The sequence below is a fragment of the Phoxinus phoxinus genome, assembly GCF_949152265.1.
Source record: "Phoxinus phoxinus genome assembly, chromosome: 6".
Taxonomy (NCBI): Eukaryota; Metazoa; Chordata; class Actinopteri; order Cypriniformes; family Leuciscidae; genus Phoxinus; species Phoxinus phoxinus.
Window position 1 is genome coordinate 29,414,856 of NC_136881.1, and position 12,950 is coordinate 29,427,805.

General features: G+C 40.4%; 2 protein-coding genes across 3 annotated transcripts in view; one reads left to right on the forward strand and one right to left on the reverse strand.

Annotated features, from left to right (window-relative positions):
- Window positions 1-779: 779 nt before the first annotated feature.
- On the forward strand, window positions 780-1,217 carry LOC307000522 (nanos homolog 1-like; the record flags this gene model as incomplete). The annotated part of the gene is made up of 1 exon (XM_079616165.1): window positions 780-1,217. The coding sequence occupies one exon, from the start codon at window positions 780-782 to the stop codon at window positions 1,215-1,217; it is 438 nt and encodes a 145-aa protein (XP_079472291.1).
- A 1,423-nt stretch (window positions 1,218-2,640) lies between these two features.
- The window catches only part of stox2a (storkhead box 2a), a gene marked incomplete at its 5' end in the record, with an annotated part of 54,052 nt that continues 43,742 nt past the window's right edge, over window positions 2,641-12,950 (reverse strand). For both annotated transcript variants that reach the window (XM_079615703.1, XM_079615704.1), the window contains 2 exons: window positions 2,641-6,342; window positions 8,632-11,158. In XM_079615703.1, the coding sequence (XP_079471829.1) occupies window positions 6,141-6,342; window positions 8,632-11,158 (2,729 nt within the window). In that variant the 3' untranslated portion in view covers window positions 2,641-6,140. The remainder of the gene's footprint in view (window positions 6,343-8,631; window positions 11,159-12,950) is intronic.

Genomic DNA, 12,950 nt, shown 5'->3' on the forward strand with positions numbered 1-12,950 from the left:
CCTAAGCGAATAATTGAACATCGTTACATCATTTGTATAGGCTAACTGAAATAGTTGGACATTTAACACTTAATTTAACAAGTGATTACATTAAAGATTATTGTGAATACATGTAGGGCAAGTACAAATGCATGTAGCCTAAGATACTGGGCTAATCGGGTATGCTAGTAAATAACCCACTGGATTTGTATAAACGTATCATATAAAGAAAAGCATTATTTCATATTTCTTTATTAAAACTTTTACATTTAAAACACTAATTTGATAACATTATTCCTGCAACTGTAATTGCAGTGTAAATGCATCTAAACAATAGGCCTAATAGTATAATAATTAGTAGCCTATTAAAATATTGATTTTGCTAATTTATTTATTATAAATGTAAATAAATAAATAAATAAATATGAAAGTAGCCTAATAACTAACTTTAGTTTCGATGTTTTTTTTAATGAAAAGACTGCTTTTTTCACTTGACCACCTGCCCCCCACACTGTCTGTGCATGGCCCTGAAAATGTTACAATGTTTAAAATTTCACAGAACCCAGACAGACGCACGTGCACTCAGTCTGGCACTAAGCGCGAGCTCGGAGGTTGACCTAGCAGTGACCCCGAGGACCTCGCTCCGCTCGGTCAAGCGAGACTTCCAGGGTTCACGCAAACTGGGCAGGTGTTCAGTGCACCAGACAGACCGCATTCCTGTCTGGAGTCTTCAGACGATTCTCCTATAAATACTGATGATCAGGGGTCATGGGTGACACAGTGACTGACTGACACTGGACATGATGCAGCCCTCCTCTCTGACCGAGCGCGAGAAGAACATCCCCGCAGCTGACGGCTGTTTCCTCATGTGGCGGGACTATATGAATATCCGCGGGACTCTGTCGCAGCTGCTGGACGAGCATCGCGACGAAGCCGTATCTGCGCGTGTGACCCCCGCGGAGCGATTCATCATGAGCACCGGCTCTTGCAGCAGCTCCTCCAGCACCACTGTGTCCTCCTCCAGCCGGGACTACCCTCGAGACACCTGCGGCTTCTGCCGACAAAACAGAGAGAGTGAGGAGGTTTACACGACTCACAGACTGAAAGGCCGAGACGGACGGGTCCTCTGCCCGATCCTGCGGAACTATGTGTGTCCTTTCTGCGCGGCCACCGGAGACTGGGCGCACACGCGCCAATACTGTCCTTTAAGAAACGCGTCGAAGACCATGAGAATGTAAATCAATGGACTCTCTCTCACACTTTCTTATTCATGTGAAACTGTAAGTCTGTTTTCGAAGTAGGCCTATGTTGTTTAAATATGTTCAGAAACGTATGCATAATAAATGGTTGAAGCGTGTTTTAAGGTGCCTTTCAAAATAAACATAGCCTATTTTTCCATCCACCACGTTTTAATTCTTGTTATTGCAATGCTTTGTATATCAATAGCCTACGTTCCACATTGCTGATTTGAATCGGAATTTAGTTGACAGACATCTGATAATAATTTGATTTGACAATTTCAGGTATCAGTTTAACATGGTGTGTCAGAGAGTGATTAAACAGGTTGTTTACAAAAACATCAGTTAGCCTATAAGAAAACCTCCTGTTATGTCTGCATCTGACCATTTAAAAAAAGTTTTTTTTTTCTGCTCGTTGATATTTGTCATGTGTAGGCCTATGATTCAAATCAGCGTAATTTGTTGTAACTCTCTTAAATTAAACTGAATCTTTGCTCCATCTATGTGCATTGAACTGTAATATACTAACTACAGTCTACTCTTTTCTATAGGCCTAAATTGTTTTACACTGTGTAGCCACTAGATGGTGGCAAGATACAACTAACACTAGAATTTGCTGTCTTCCAATAATAAAATAGATTATTTATTGATTCAATTTTACAGGGATCCATGAAGTTCATCTATGAAGCCCTGATGTTTCCGCTATTTTTTCATTAATCATATTCAATTAGTATTCAATGATTCGTTATTTTTAACCTGTAAAACAACAGGGAAATAGAATGTATCATAAACAAGTGATTACATGCAATAAATATAATGCTTACACTCTTTGAGGAAAAGGCTCTATTGACCTTAAAGGTTTCTGTTAGTTGCTTCATATATAGATCTTTTAGGGATTCATCATTTAATGGTTTAAGTTTTAATTAATTATTCCTCATTCAGGTAGCATATATGTGGGAAAGGAATGTTTAAAAAGATAAAAGTGCAGACAATGTTTTCTCTTTAATGATTTAAGTATATATTTTTGTCTGTATAATAAAAAAAATTATATAAAAAAAGTTTTAATTCATTAATTGTTTTAATTATTTTTTATTGCTACATGAAAGTATTACACAATATTTTTTCCCTGGATAAAACCGAAAGGGTTCATTATTGTGTCAAGAACCCATGGTTCTATAAAGAACCCCACTTTACCCTTTTTTTGCTATAGTGTAATATTTAAAATTCCTAAAAATGTCTGTCATGCCCTTCTCACACAATTGTTTTCGAACTTACTTTCAATTTAATTTGGCATGCCAGAATATTTATTCTAAAAAATATATAAAATATTACAGAGAAATTTCATGTACTTCTGAGCTAATATTATCCAAACACAGACATTCCACCGGTTTCAAGACACAAGAAAATGTAAAACATATAACCAAACATGTTATTTTATTGTCTGAAAAAGTAACACAATCTCCCAACTGGGTTTATCACATATACTACCACAACGATGAAACACCATTACTACACAAATAGGGACTTCTTTTCAAATATTATAGACATTACAAAAAGATCCCTCATATCTTTCAGTTTTCTTTTGAAGTTATACTAAGCATGGCAGGTTGATTTCATTTACAGTATGATACTGTACACTGTCACCATTTAGAAACAATGTTGTCTGACGTGGTTCTAAAATCCATAATGTTAAGGGAAGACATTTCATGGTCATTTTTATTTCATATGAAATATTTTACAATATAAACAAAGCATCCGTCTTGGATGGACTTAACAGCAACCAGAGGCCAGGCATTTCAGTGCAAACATGTTTTTTACAAGGCAGTCTTGGCTGCATTTCTCCCTTTTGTCTATCAACAAAAAAAGGGGAAAAAAAAGATTACCAGATGAAGGGGTTTGAAATTAAAACTAGATTTCACAAAATGTGACACATACCCAAAATGCATCCTCTGACAAAGCCTTGTCAAGTAAAGGAGGTCATGTGTTTGTATTAGTGTCCATCAGAAACCATTCAAAGGTGATTCAAGTTCTACAGAGGTGTATTTGTCACTAAACTGAACTATACTTCTGGACTTAAATCATTGTTTTAAGAAATGTTTTGAGAAAGAATCTATTTATAGAGCTGACATTATGAGAAGCTTGCTCTGTCTAATGTGGCTCTCTGATGTACATCTGTGATGTCTAGCAATGATTTAAAATAACCATTTATATATGAGGCTTTTGTCTTTCCACAATCTTCATCCCACCTCCAACTACAGGGTCTAAGAGGCTGTTTGGACCCTAACCACTGACCTCTCAAATATTAGGTGGGAAACTGAAAACAATACTATTGTAATCAGTATTGCCAAGAAGTAGAAGGCAGATGCACAATTTTTGATTTGGGCAAAACGTTTAGGACTGGAGGATGCCTGACATGATTCATTTGAATATATTCTATCTGTTGAGGTGCTTGTTTATAATATAGAATGTAGTCCCTTGATTTCTGTCGAGATGCATTTTCAACAAACTGAAGTTACTCACTGGGCTTGAAATCATGAAGCAGATAAACAAATATTTATGTAAAGGGGGCGGCGGAGAACTGAAAATGGCTTCTTACACAAATCGGAGGGGAAACATAAAATCGGGAATGTTTTGTAGATGTGGTGCTAGACAGATTTATACACAACTTGCAAATAAGTAAAAGACACTTCTGTCAAAAACTGAGAAAAATTTAGTTGAAACTACAGCACTTAATACTGATTACTTTAGAATAAGTCCTCTTAGTTACAATGTCCGCCGCTCCTCGTCAACATTCACAGAGAAGAGGCTGATAGCGCTGTGTTTCACAGGCAAAGAATCCAAATCTGTACACGTCCCTACCTTGTTGTTACACAGGTGGTGGAGGTAGCTAGTTATGTGCATGTATGTGGGGTTTAGGGTAGTTTGCATGGCTGATTGCAGGTGTGTCTGTGTGTGTGGGTAATAGTCGAGTGAGAGGGAGCGAGCTGAAAGTGGTTAACAAGAAGTCCCACAGGAGGATATCCACCTGAACACCTATCATAAAGCAATGAAACTGTGGAAGGTATGGGAAAAGAAGCAAATAAAAGATCAAAAAGGGAGGATCACCACGTAATAGCACCAATGGATGTGACATGAGCTCTGCTCTTTTTCCCAAATCTCACCGAGTCACTACCAGAAGGGACACGAGCGTTAGTTCTGGTGCATTGAGATGGCACGCCAAACAGTTAAAGCCATAGTCCAGAAAGTATTTTAATGTTTAGTTCAATCTTGGAAAAGGGGCATTTGCTCATGGATCGGAACCTTACTGTATATAACACAGGCAGGCCCAAATCTAATGTAATCTATGTTCCTCTCTGACATATGATAGGAATGATAAATAACAGTGGAGCAAATTATGTGTACATACTTTCACTGAATCAGTTGTTCCAACCTAAAAGAAGCATTTATTGAAATCATGAAAAGGTTGAGAATATTGTGAATATACAGATAATGTGTTGGCTGTGGCAAAACTTGTAACCATGTCATCTGTTGACCATATTTTGCATTTAGGTCAGGGACATGGCTTGACAACCAGCTCAATTCCCAGGGAAAATAAAACACCATAGTGGTCTGGATTCAACTCAAGAAAGAACATTTTTTCAAAATAAAGGTTTTATCAGAGCAGCAAAAGGGCCGAGTCTCTGAATCCCACTGGCCCAAAGGAAGAGAACTGTATGACCTTTCCTTGGAGTGTTTTGGATGTTTTTGGACACAACACCCGTGTTCCCGGCATTGCGATTTCCAACATCCTCCTCCTTTCGTGAAAACAAATAGAGCCATCAAGCTACACAGAAGAAGACAAGCATGTTTCCAAACCAACAATGACATCCACAAGTCTCCTGGTTCATGAGACTTGGTATCGGATTCACACTGGCACACAGCTGTTTTTATTTCAAAAGGGAATCAACATAATAAAAATAATCTACATCTGACAGAAATGTAATTGAAATCATTTATATTTTTGTCTACCGAGAATGTGTTTTATTCCCTTAAAAAAAAACAAAGACTGGTGAAACGATCCACAGAAACATGATTACAGACTAACTGATGCTTTACCTCTTCTTAGGAGAGTTAACTGTTCATGACCTGAGATTAATATTAACTTTAATGAAACAGGTAAATCCATTACGTAGTGTAAAGTTGCATACAAAGTAATTGTATGCACAATAAGTTTGGGTAAAAAAAACAAACAAACAAAAAAGGACTTTTTCTAAAAAAACAAAAATCTTTAATTTCAAACCGAGAACATTTTTTCCACTAATTCAGTCTATGTACTTGTTTTAATAAGCATTATGAGTATGATTCTTATTGTTTCACCAATGCAGCTAACTGTCATGAGAAATGAGTTTATTTTTAGGAATATTATACAACTTTATGAAGCATGAATTAGATGTTGCTCAGATGAGAGCTTTTATGCCTCATTTTTTAAAATTGTACTGCATACCAATATTACAAATCTTTAATACCTTTGACCAGCACATCAGCATCTACTTCTTAATGCGTGCAAACTTAATCCATTGTCTGGATGATCTCTAATCTGTGACTGACAAAATATACTCTTGAAAACAAAACATTGTTAAATTACCAGTTACTTCAAGCCTATTTTGAAAACAACGGTTGATTCCGACTGCAGAATTTCCTGATTAATTGCTTGTGAAGGTAAATCCTATGATGAGAAATTTCCGTTTCCATTTTTCCCCTTTTTCCTCTTTTTTTGCAGTGACCTTTGATGCTGTGGGAACAGTCTCTGGAAGCCATGCCTGCGGGTTTAACAGTCCCCATGTAGTCGAGGTGCTTGATGGAGGGAGTCACCCAACCTCCTGCACTTAGGCACCCCAACATTGCAGATCACCCTGACCCTACGTCAACCCAGACGGGCCCATGTCAGACGCTGGTGATGGAGGCAAGGCAGTTGGGGGATTTCTGCAGTTTCTCAGGTTGCGTGGTAGGGGGCTCTGGGATTGCACGGAAGCTGAATGGGGGGCCGATGCTGGTGGTACCCATGTGGCCGGGACTCAGGGCCGGATTCTGTCGCCGATTACTCTCCACAATGCTTGAGGTGTTGGACGCCAGACTCTCCCGTGTGCTGAGAAAGTGGTAGATGTGGGGAAAATGACCAGAGAAGAAGAAATGGAAAGAAAAAAGAGTGGGGTTTAAAGACGAGATAACAATAATGAAAAACAATATCACACAAGTCCTGACAAAGCGAAAATGCACAACCTCACACTATGTGAGGTTTTACTCTGGTTTGCAGGATTGTTTAGCTGTACAAACATGATCAAGATCTTGATGACAACAATAACAATATTTGCACAACTAAACAAGAAGCACTGAAAGCCAACAATAACAAAGCAGTATATAATATATACAAAATAATATATTTATATTGAAGGTAGAAGTGGCTTACAGGAATAGTCTTAATTTACTGTATTCCACAGAATGTTTCCACAGAAAACAGAAATTTTGACGGTTTCCCTGTTCTTGTCCATTAAATTACAATGGGCAGGTATTGCCTACACGATTTAAAAATGACACAAAGCACCATTAAAGTACTATAAAAGAGGTCCATATTATAGTGTTGTGGGAAACAGATTGTAATTTAAATCTTTATTCACTGAAAATCTTCACATAGCTCTCCAAGGTGAAGCAAATGTCATATTCATAACTGAATATTTATTTTGAGTCAGATCTAATTTAGTAATACTTTCATGGTGTTTTCTGAGGAATGAAAGTCCAGTCCCAGTAATCAATAAACCCTTATTTTGTGTGCCACGGTAGAAAGTAAGTCATACAAGTCAATAATTTGTCAATTTTTGTCCAAAGACATATTTTGGGGGAAAACTATTCCTTTAAATACAAAGGTTAAACTCAGATAGGATGTATTTAACATTAGTACTGCATAGAGAAAAGTGCAGAGTTTTTTTTTTTTGTATGTCCCACTCTGTATAATTGCATTACTACCTCACATCAGTCACAAACTAAATTGTGTCTATGCACAAGAGCTATGTTGGTGTTTTTCCAGGAGCTGTAGAATGACATCATCACTAATGTTATGAGTCATCCAGAAAATAGTGAATGATTTGTGTGTGTGTGCGTGCGTGCGTGTGTGTGTGTGTGTGTGTGTGTGTGTGTAGGGGCTGTTAGGGGTCTTAAAATTAGAGAGTTGTGTCAGTTTGTCTCCTTAGCTTTTTGAGGCTATTAATTTAGAGGCAAACACAAGACATACAGACTAAGCTTATGGAGCGAACAAAGCACAGTCACATTACAACTCTCAGATAAAGGGTCTTCAAATGTGTGTGGGAGTGCAGAAATAGCTCCATAACAATGTGACTGCCTGGGCCACAACTTTTGTATATTCAAGGCCCTTTACTTTTATCATCAATACGTGGCACTGATGATATAATGTACATTGCATTACACACATTTTCAAAACATTACAAATTTAATGCAAAGTTTAGTTTAGATAATTTTCTATGAGATTTTTAGTATAGAGCTTGCTTTTCAAGAACTGGCATATCAGTCAGAATGTCATTATTAGGTAGGCTAAAAAACACAAACTTGCACTATACTGTAAGAAAAACAATATTTTGGCAGAAAATGAATACCTTTTCCGTTAAGTTTACAGACATTTCCTTCAACCATAATACACAATGCAATGTGTAATTCAAAATATGGGCAAAACACCTGTGAAAAATCAATACAGAAATTTTCGTCATATTACCACGGTACATTGCCCTTTATTTTATGTGCCTTTCTTAAGAGTGTATTGTAAGCAGTAGAGGCAGCACATGTGCAAAACATGTAGGCTCTCTCAGTTATTCTACTCCTGCCATATCCCTCTGAATGAGTCATACAGACACAAGGGGTCTATTTTTAGCAACTGAAAAAAGTCCTCACCCTCACTCATAAAGGGCTTGCTAACACATACACAGCCCTGGGAAACCCACTTAAAGGCTGTCTGTGCTGGTTTGTGGCCTTGACAAAGGAAAGGGGAGAAACCATGCTATACACCTCAGTATAAGATGGGATAAGAAATTATATGAGCCCTATGGCAGCAATGTGCTTCAAATCAAACATGCATTTCATAGGTGCAGTCTAGTTAAAAAATTTAATAAAACAAAACACATATAAAATATGTCCTATGAAAAACACCAGACATTAGACATAAACACCATGTCATTTTGTGGGATGTCAGAAAAGAAAAGTTGATTCTGGCAATTTAGCAATTTATATTAATTAGTTTAATCTTATGACAAGATTAAACAAGATTATTGGCAATAAATTGAGGCACTAAACACTTGTTCACGATCAACGATGTACACTCAAATATGGGTTTTCAATTGTAGCATCTTCTTTCTATGGAGCAAGTACTTACCGAGGGGAGTTAAACCCACTGTCTACAGTCACACTACTGCTGTCCATGCTGTCCAGCCGTGCCGAGTGAGCAGTCTTCTGGCTGTTATTATTCTCGCTCTCCTTAGGGCTAAGTAGAGTCAAGTTGTTCTCAAATTTCCGCTGTAAATCCCGGTCTTTCTCCCGTTCTAGCAACCACTGCATGGTCCCACCACCTCCACCACCACCATCTCCGGCCCCTGCCCGCCCCTTTGTTTCTGTCGGAGCCGCCTCTTTACGGGAGGCCTCCTCTACCTCCTCCTCATCGTCATCATCTGACACGTTGTAATAGTCAAAAGCAGCTTCAGATGTGGAGGGAGCACCCTGATCTGTGCCTGTAGGTGCCGGGGCAGAAGCAGACAAAGGGGTGGAGTTAGGTGGCTGTTGGGTCTCCAGAGTGTCAAGGACCTCGGATGATTTCATATGCGGAGTCTTACGCAAAGTGCCTGACTTTGAGTAGCCACTGTCCACATAGCTCACAGTCAAAACATTGAGTGGCGGTTTGAACAAAGTGTCCTTACTGAAAATCTCTTTCCTCTTGTCCACCCCGCCACCAGTGCTACAACCACCTCCCCCGCCCCCTGGGTCAGTGTTGTGTTGGTGCTGTATCAACCGTCCATTGGGCATAGGCTCAGGTGTCTGGCTCGGTGTGGGTTTGCCAGAACCGTTGTGCCCCTTTGTCGAGGAGTCCTCTTTGTACTCCAAGGGGTGAGGAGAGGGGAGGTGCGGTGTCTGCCGGTCAGCTGGAGAGCCCTTGCGGATTCCGTCAGATGGAGTTAAAGTGTCATGGTCAGATTTGCCCAGAGGCAGCGGGGCAGTAAGGATTGTTTCATTCGATGTATTGCACTGAAAGTAGTCATCAGCCAAAGGCTTTGGCGACAGGGCCTTCAGGTCACTGTAGGCTGGGAGGCTGTCCCTGCTCTTGTTCCGTTCTAGAGGGCTACAGAGCCTCGATTCATCCAAACTCATTTTGCCTATATCAAGTACAGACATTTCCGAGCTAAACTTGGCAGCAGAAAACATGATGCATGAATAGTGCGGGGCCTTTTGAGAGGAGGCCCTTAGCGTCCCATCGTCGGTATAGTATCGGCTTCTGTCATCAGGACTGCGGTCGTAATCCTCAGCTGTGCCAAGCGTTGAGCTCCCACCTCCCAGCGGGCCCTTGGAGTTGTCCATAGAACGTGATCGCTCTTTAGCCTTATCGGGCCGCTCGTTACGTGACTTGCGGTCCTGAGTGTGGCTGTGGCTCCGGTGCACTCTAGAATGTGACGTCCCACGTGAAGGCTCAGGGAAAGGCATCTCTGTCCGCCTCTTTGCAAGCTCCCCTGAAACATCCCACTCCGGGGTGACAGGAAAGTGTGACTCAGCAATGTTGGGGTTGCTGTGGACAAGATAGGCACCACCGCTTCTGCGTTCCACAGTGTACATTCCCTCTCTTGGCGAGCGTACCAGAGAATGGCTGAAAAAACGGTAGTCCCTTTCCAGGCTGACTGCTGGCAGGTCCAGATTGGAGCCCTCTGAGGGGTCTCCCCGAGAAGCTCGCGTCTTGCTGTGCGAACGCGACTTCCCGTGTGGTACACGCCGGTGACCTCGGCTGCGGCGACTGCGGGCACTGTGCTGTGCTGAGCTGGCCTTGAGGCGCTGAGCTCGTTCCTCCTCCAGCCGCTTCATGACAGCTGTGTGACGGGCCACGTTCTCCACTGTCAGGTCTGGGTTGATGCGGCGAATGATCTCCATCTCCACCTCACGGGGGATCGCTGCGGCCGACGGTGTGTCCTCATCCCTTAAGGGCCACTCCTCTGGAGGGAACTGTGCTGAAAAGGTGGCCAGATGTTTGGTCTTGTCCTTTTTGAAGCTCAAGCGGAACAGCTTCAGCCCAAACTTCTTAGACTGCCTCTCACTGCTGCCCCCACCACTGCCCTCCTTCTTCTTGGTTAGCGTGTCTGTCTTGTAAGAGAAGGTGGCGGTCATGCTCTTGCTCTTATCGGTGGGGTCAGGTGGGTGCTGAATGGTAGCTGGAGGGGGTGGGGGTTGTGGGTATGAAGGGGGATCTCCTTTGGGTTCTTTTGGGGATTTCCTTTGAATTGTGGAGGTATGAATGCTGGGCACCTCATCGCGGTAGGTATTATAGGAGTCGCAGTGGTTCTTAGGGTTAGGCCTTTCTCGTACACAGCCAGAGGTGGAGGGAGTGATGGTTCCAGATTGTGGTGATGTGCATTGTTGTTGAGGTGGCGGCTGTTGCTGTTGAAGCTGTTGCTGCTGTTGTTGAAGCTGTTGCTGCTGTTGTTGAAGCTGTTGCTGCTGCTGCTGCTGTTGTTGCTGCTGCTGTCGCTCTGGATGCCGCTCGTCCAGGTGGTACCACTTGCTGTTGGTGCGGATGAGGGACGGGGTGATGAAGTAGGTCTGTGGAGTAACAATGAAGTAGCCTTCTGGTGTGGGGTAGATCTTCCTCTCCCGAACCAACATGTTCAGCGTGTGCCGCAGGATCTCTGGACTCGGAGTGGGTACACCTGAAGAAAATACAACCATATGTCAATTTCATAATCATTTTCATAGTGCAGGCTAAATGTAAGTGCTGACACAGTGTTTTCTATTAGGCTAACATTTGTGATATGATAATAATAAAACTTAAATCAGTACCAATTAATTTGTCAAAGGAATATATCAACAGGCAAACACTTAGATGTGAAAAATAAAGTGTGAGGAAGAGTGGGTGGAGGAAAAAGTTTGGGGGGGGGGCAGATTAGTGGATTCATGTTGATGTCAGCATTATCCAAAACAGTTCTGACATGCCAAAAGTAGGATTAACTGTGAGTATATATATAAATAACTATAGAAGGCCAATCAAAAGAAGAGCATTGGTTGCTGATTTATGTCACCACCAATCACAACAAACCAGCCATTACCTCATCTTTCATCATCACGTCTGTAAGCCCCTCAATGTAATAACAAGACAAAAACTGCCATTGTGTGACTTAACAAAGGGGTCCTCCTTCATAAGATTAACTCAAACGATGATAAAAAAATTTTTTTACAAAAATGATTAGATAAAAATAATAATAATAAAATCTTAATCTGGGAGAAACTACCAAAACAATTATCAACCATTTAAGTAGTGTAGATATTTTACTTTTTACACCAGTGGTCCAAGACCATATTGTGAAAACCACGTACTTTATTAAAATAAAAAATTCAATCCTATTTATAAAAATATATTCATATACAACTAAAATGGCTCTAAAGCACTCAAAGACATACATCATATTTGTGACATGACTCAGTACTGTGGATGTTTCTTTGAGTTTAGTATTATTTGAGTCACAAGTGTAAACTAAGTAAACATCGTCTGTAACTCACAGACAAGGAGCACCAACAGGGTAGACTGCACTACAGGGTACATGGTGTCCTCGCTGCACTCAAGTCCTCACTACACCCAAATCAGCTTTTCAACACTCTCAATCACAGAAACACACACACAACGGATAAAGGAGCAGATAAGCTGTAACTAGTCAGGGTTAAGTGTTGCCTGCCATTACATCATACAGTGGTAGTTGCCATACCAACATGACGCAACCCAGAGCCTCTGTTCATTTTTTCTTTTTTCCCACTCCTTCTTTAAAGGAAAGCAGGCAGACTATTCAAGTGAAGTTTGCACACTTTGCACATTGATTGACTGATTTCTCTGAACATCGCTGGGCAGCAGAAGGTGTACAACAGGCTCATTCTACAGAGATTATTAAAAAATAATGTTTGATTAAATACAAAAAAATTTGCTTTGGACATTCACCTTTTTCTGAAACTGTAAACTGTTGGAGTTTCCCATGGGAAAAATAGTGTCATCATAACTTTTATTTCCACCAGTAGGCTACCATGAAATAATATTAAGGCAGAAAAACTAATTGTATTGTCCACTCCAAAACAGTCCCAATAATAATCATAACCAACAATTACAATAGTTTAGAAACACATTTTGTTCCAAAAATATTTTTTATAAAATGTATATTATTATAATATGTGTGTGCGTGTGTGTGTGCGCGTGTATGTGCGTGCGTGTGTTCGTGTGTGTGCGTGTGTGTGTGTGTGTGTGTGTGTGTACACAATAGGGCTGGGATGATACACCTATCTCTCAATTCGAAACTACTCACCTTCATTTATATAGCGCTTTTTACAATACAGACTGTTTCAAAGCATCTTTACAGTGATAATAGGAAATTAATACAAAAAATATAGTTTTGGCTGTACAGCAGCTCTAGAAGAAAGTCATTGTCTAGCTTAAGTAATTAAAAAAAACTTTGATTCATT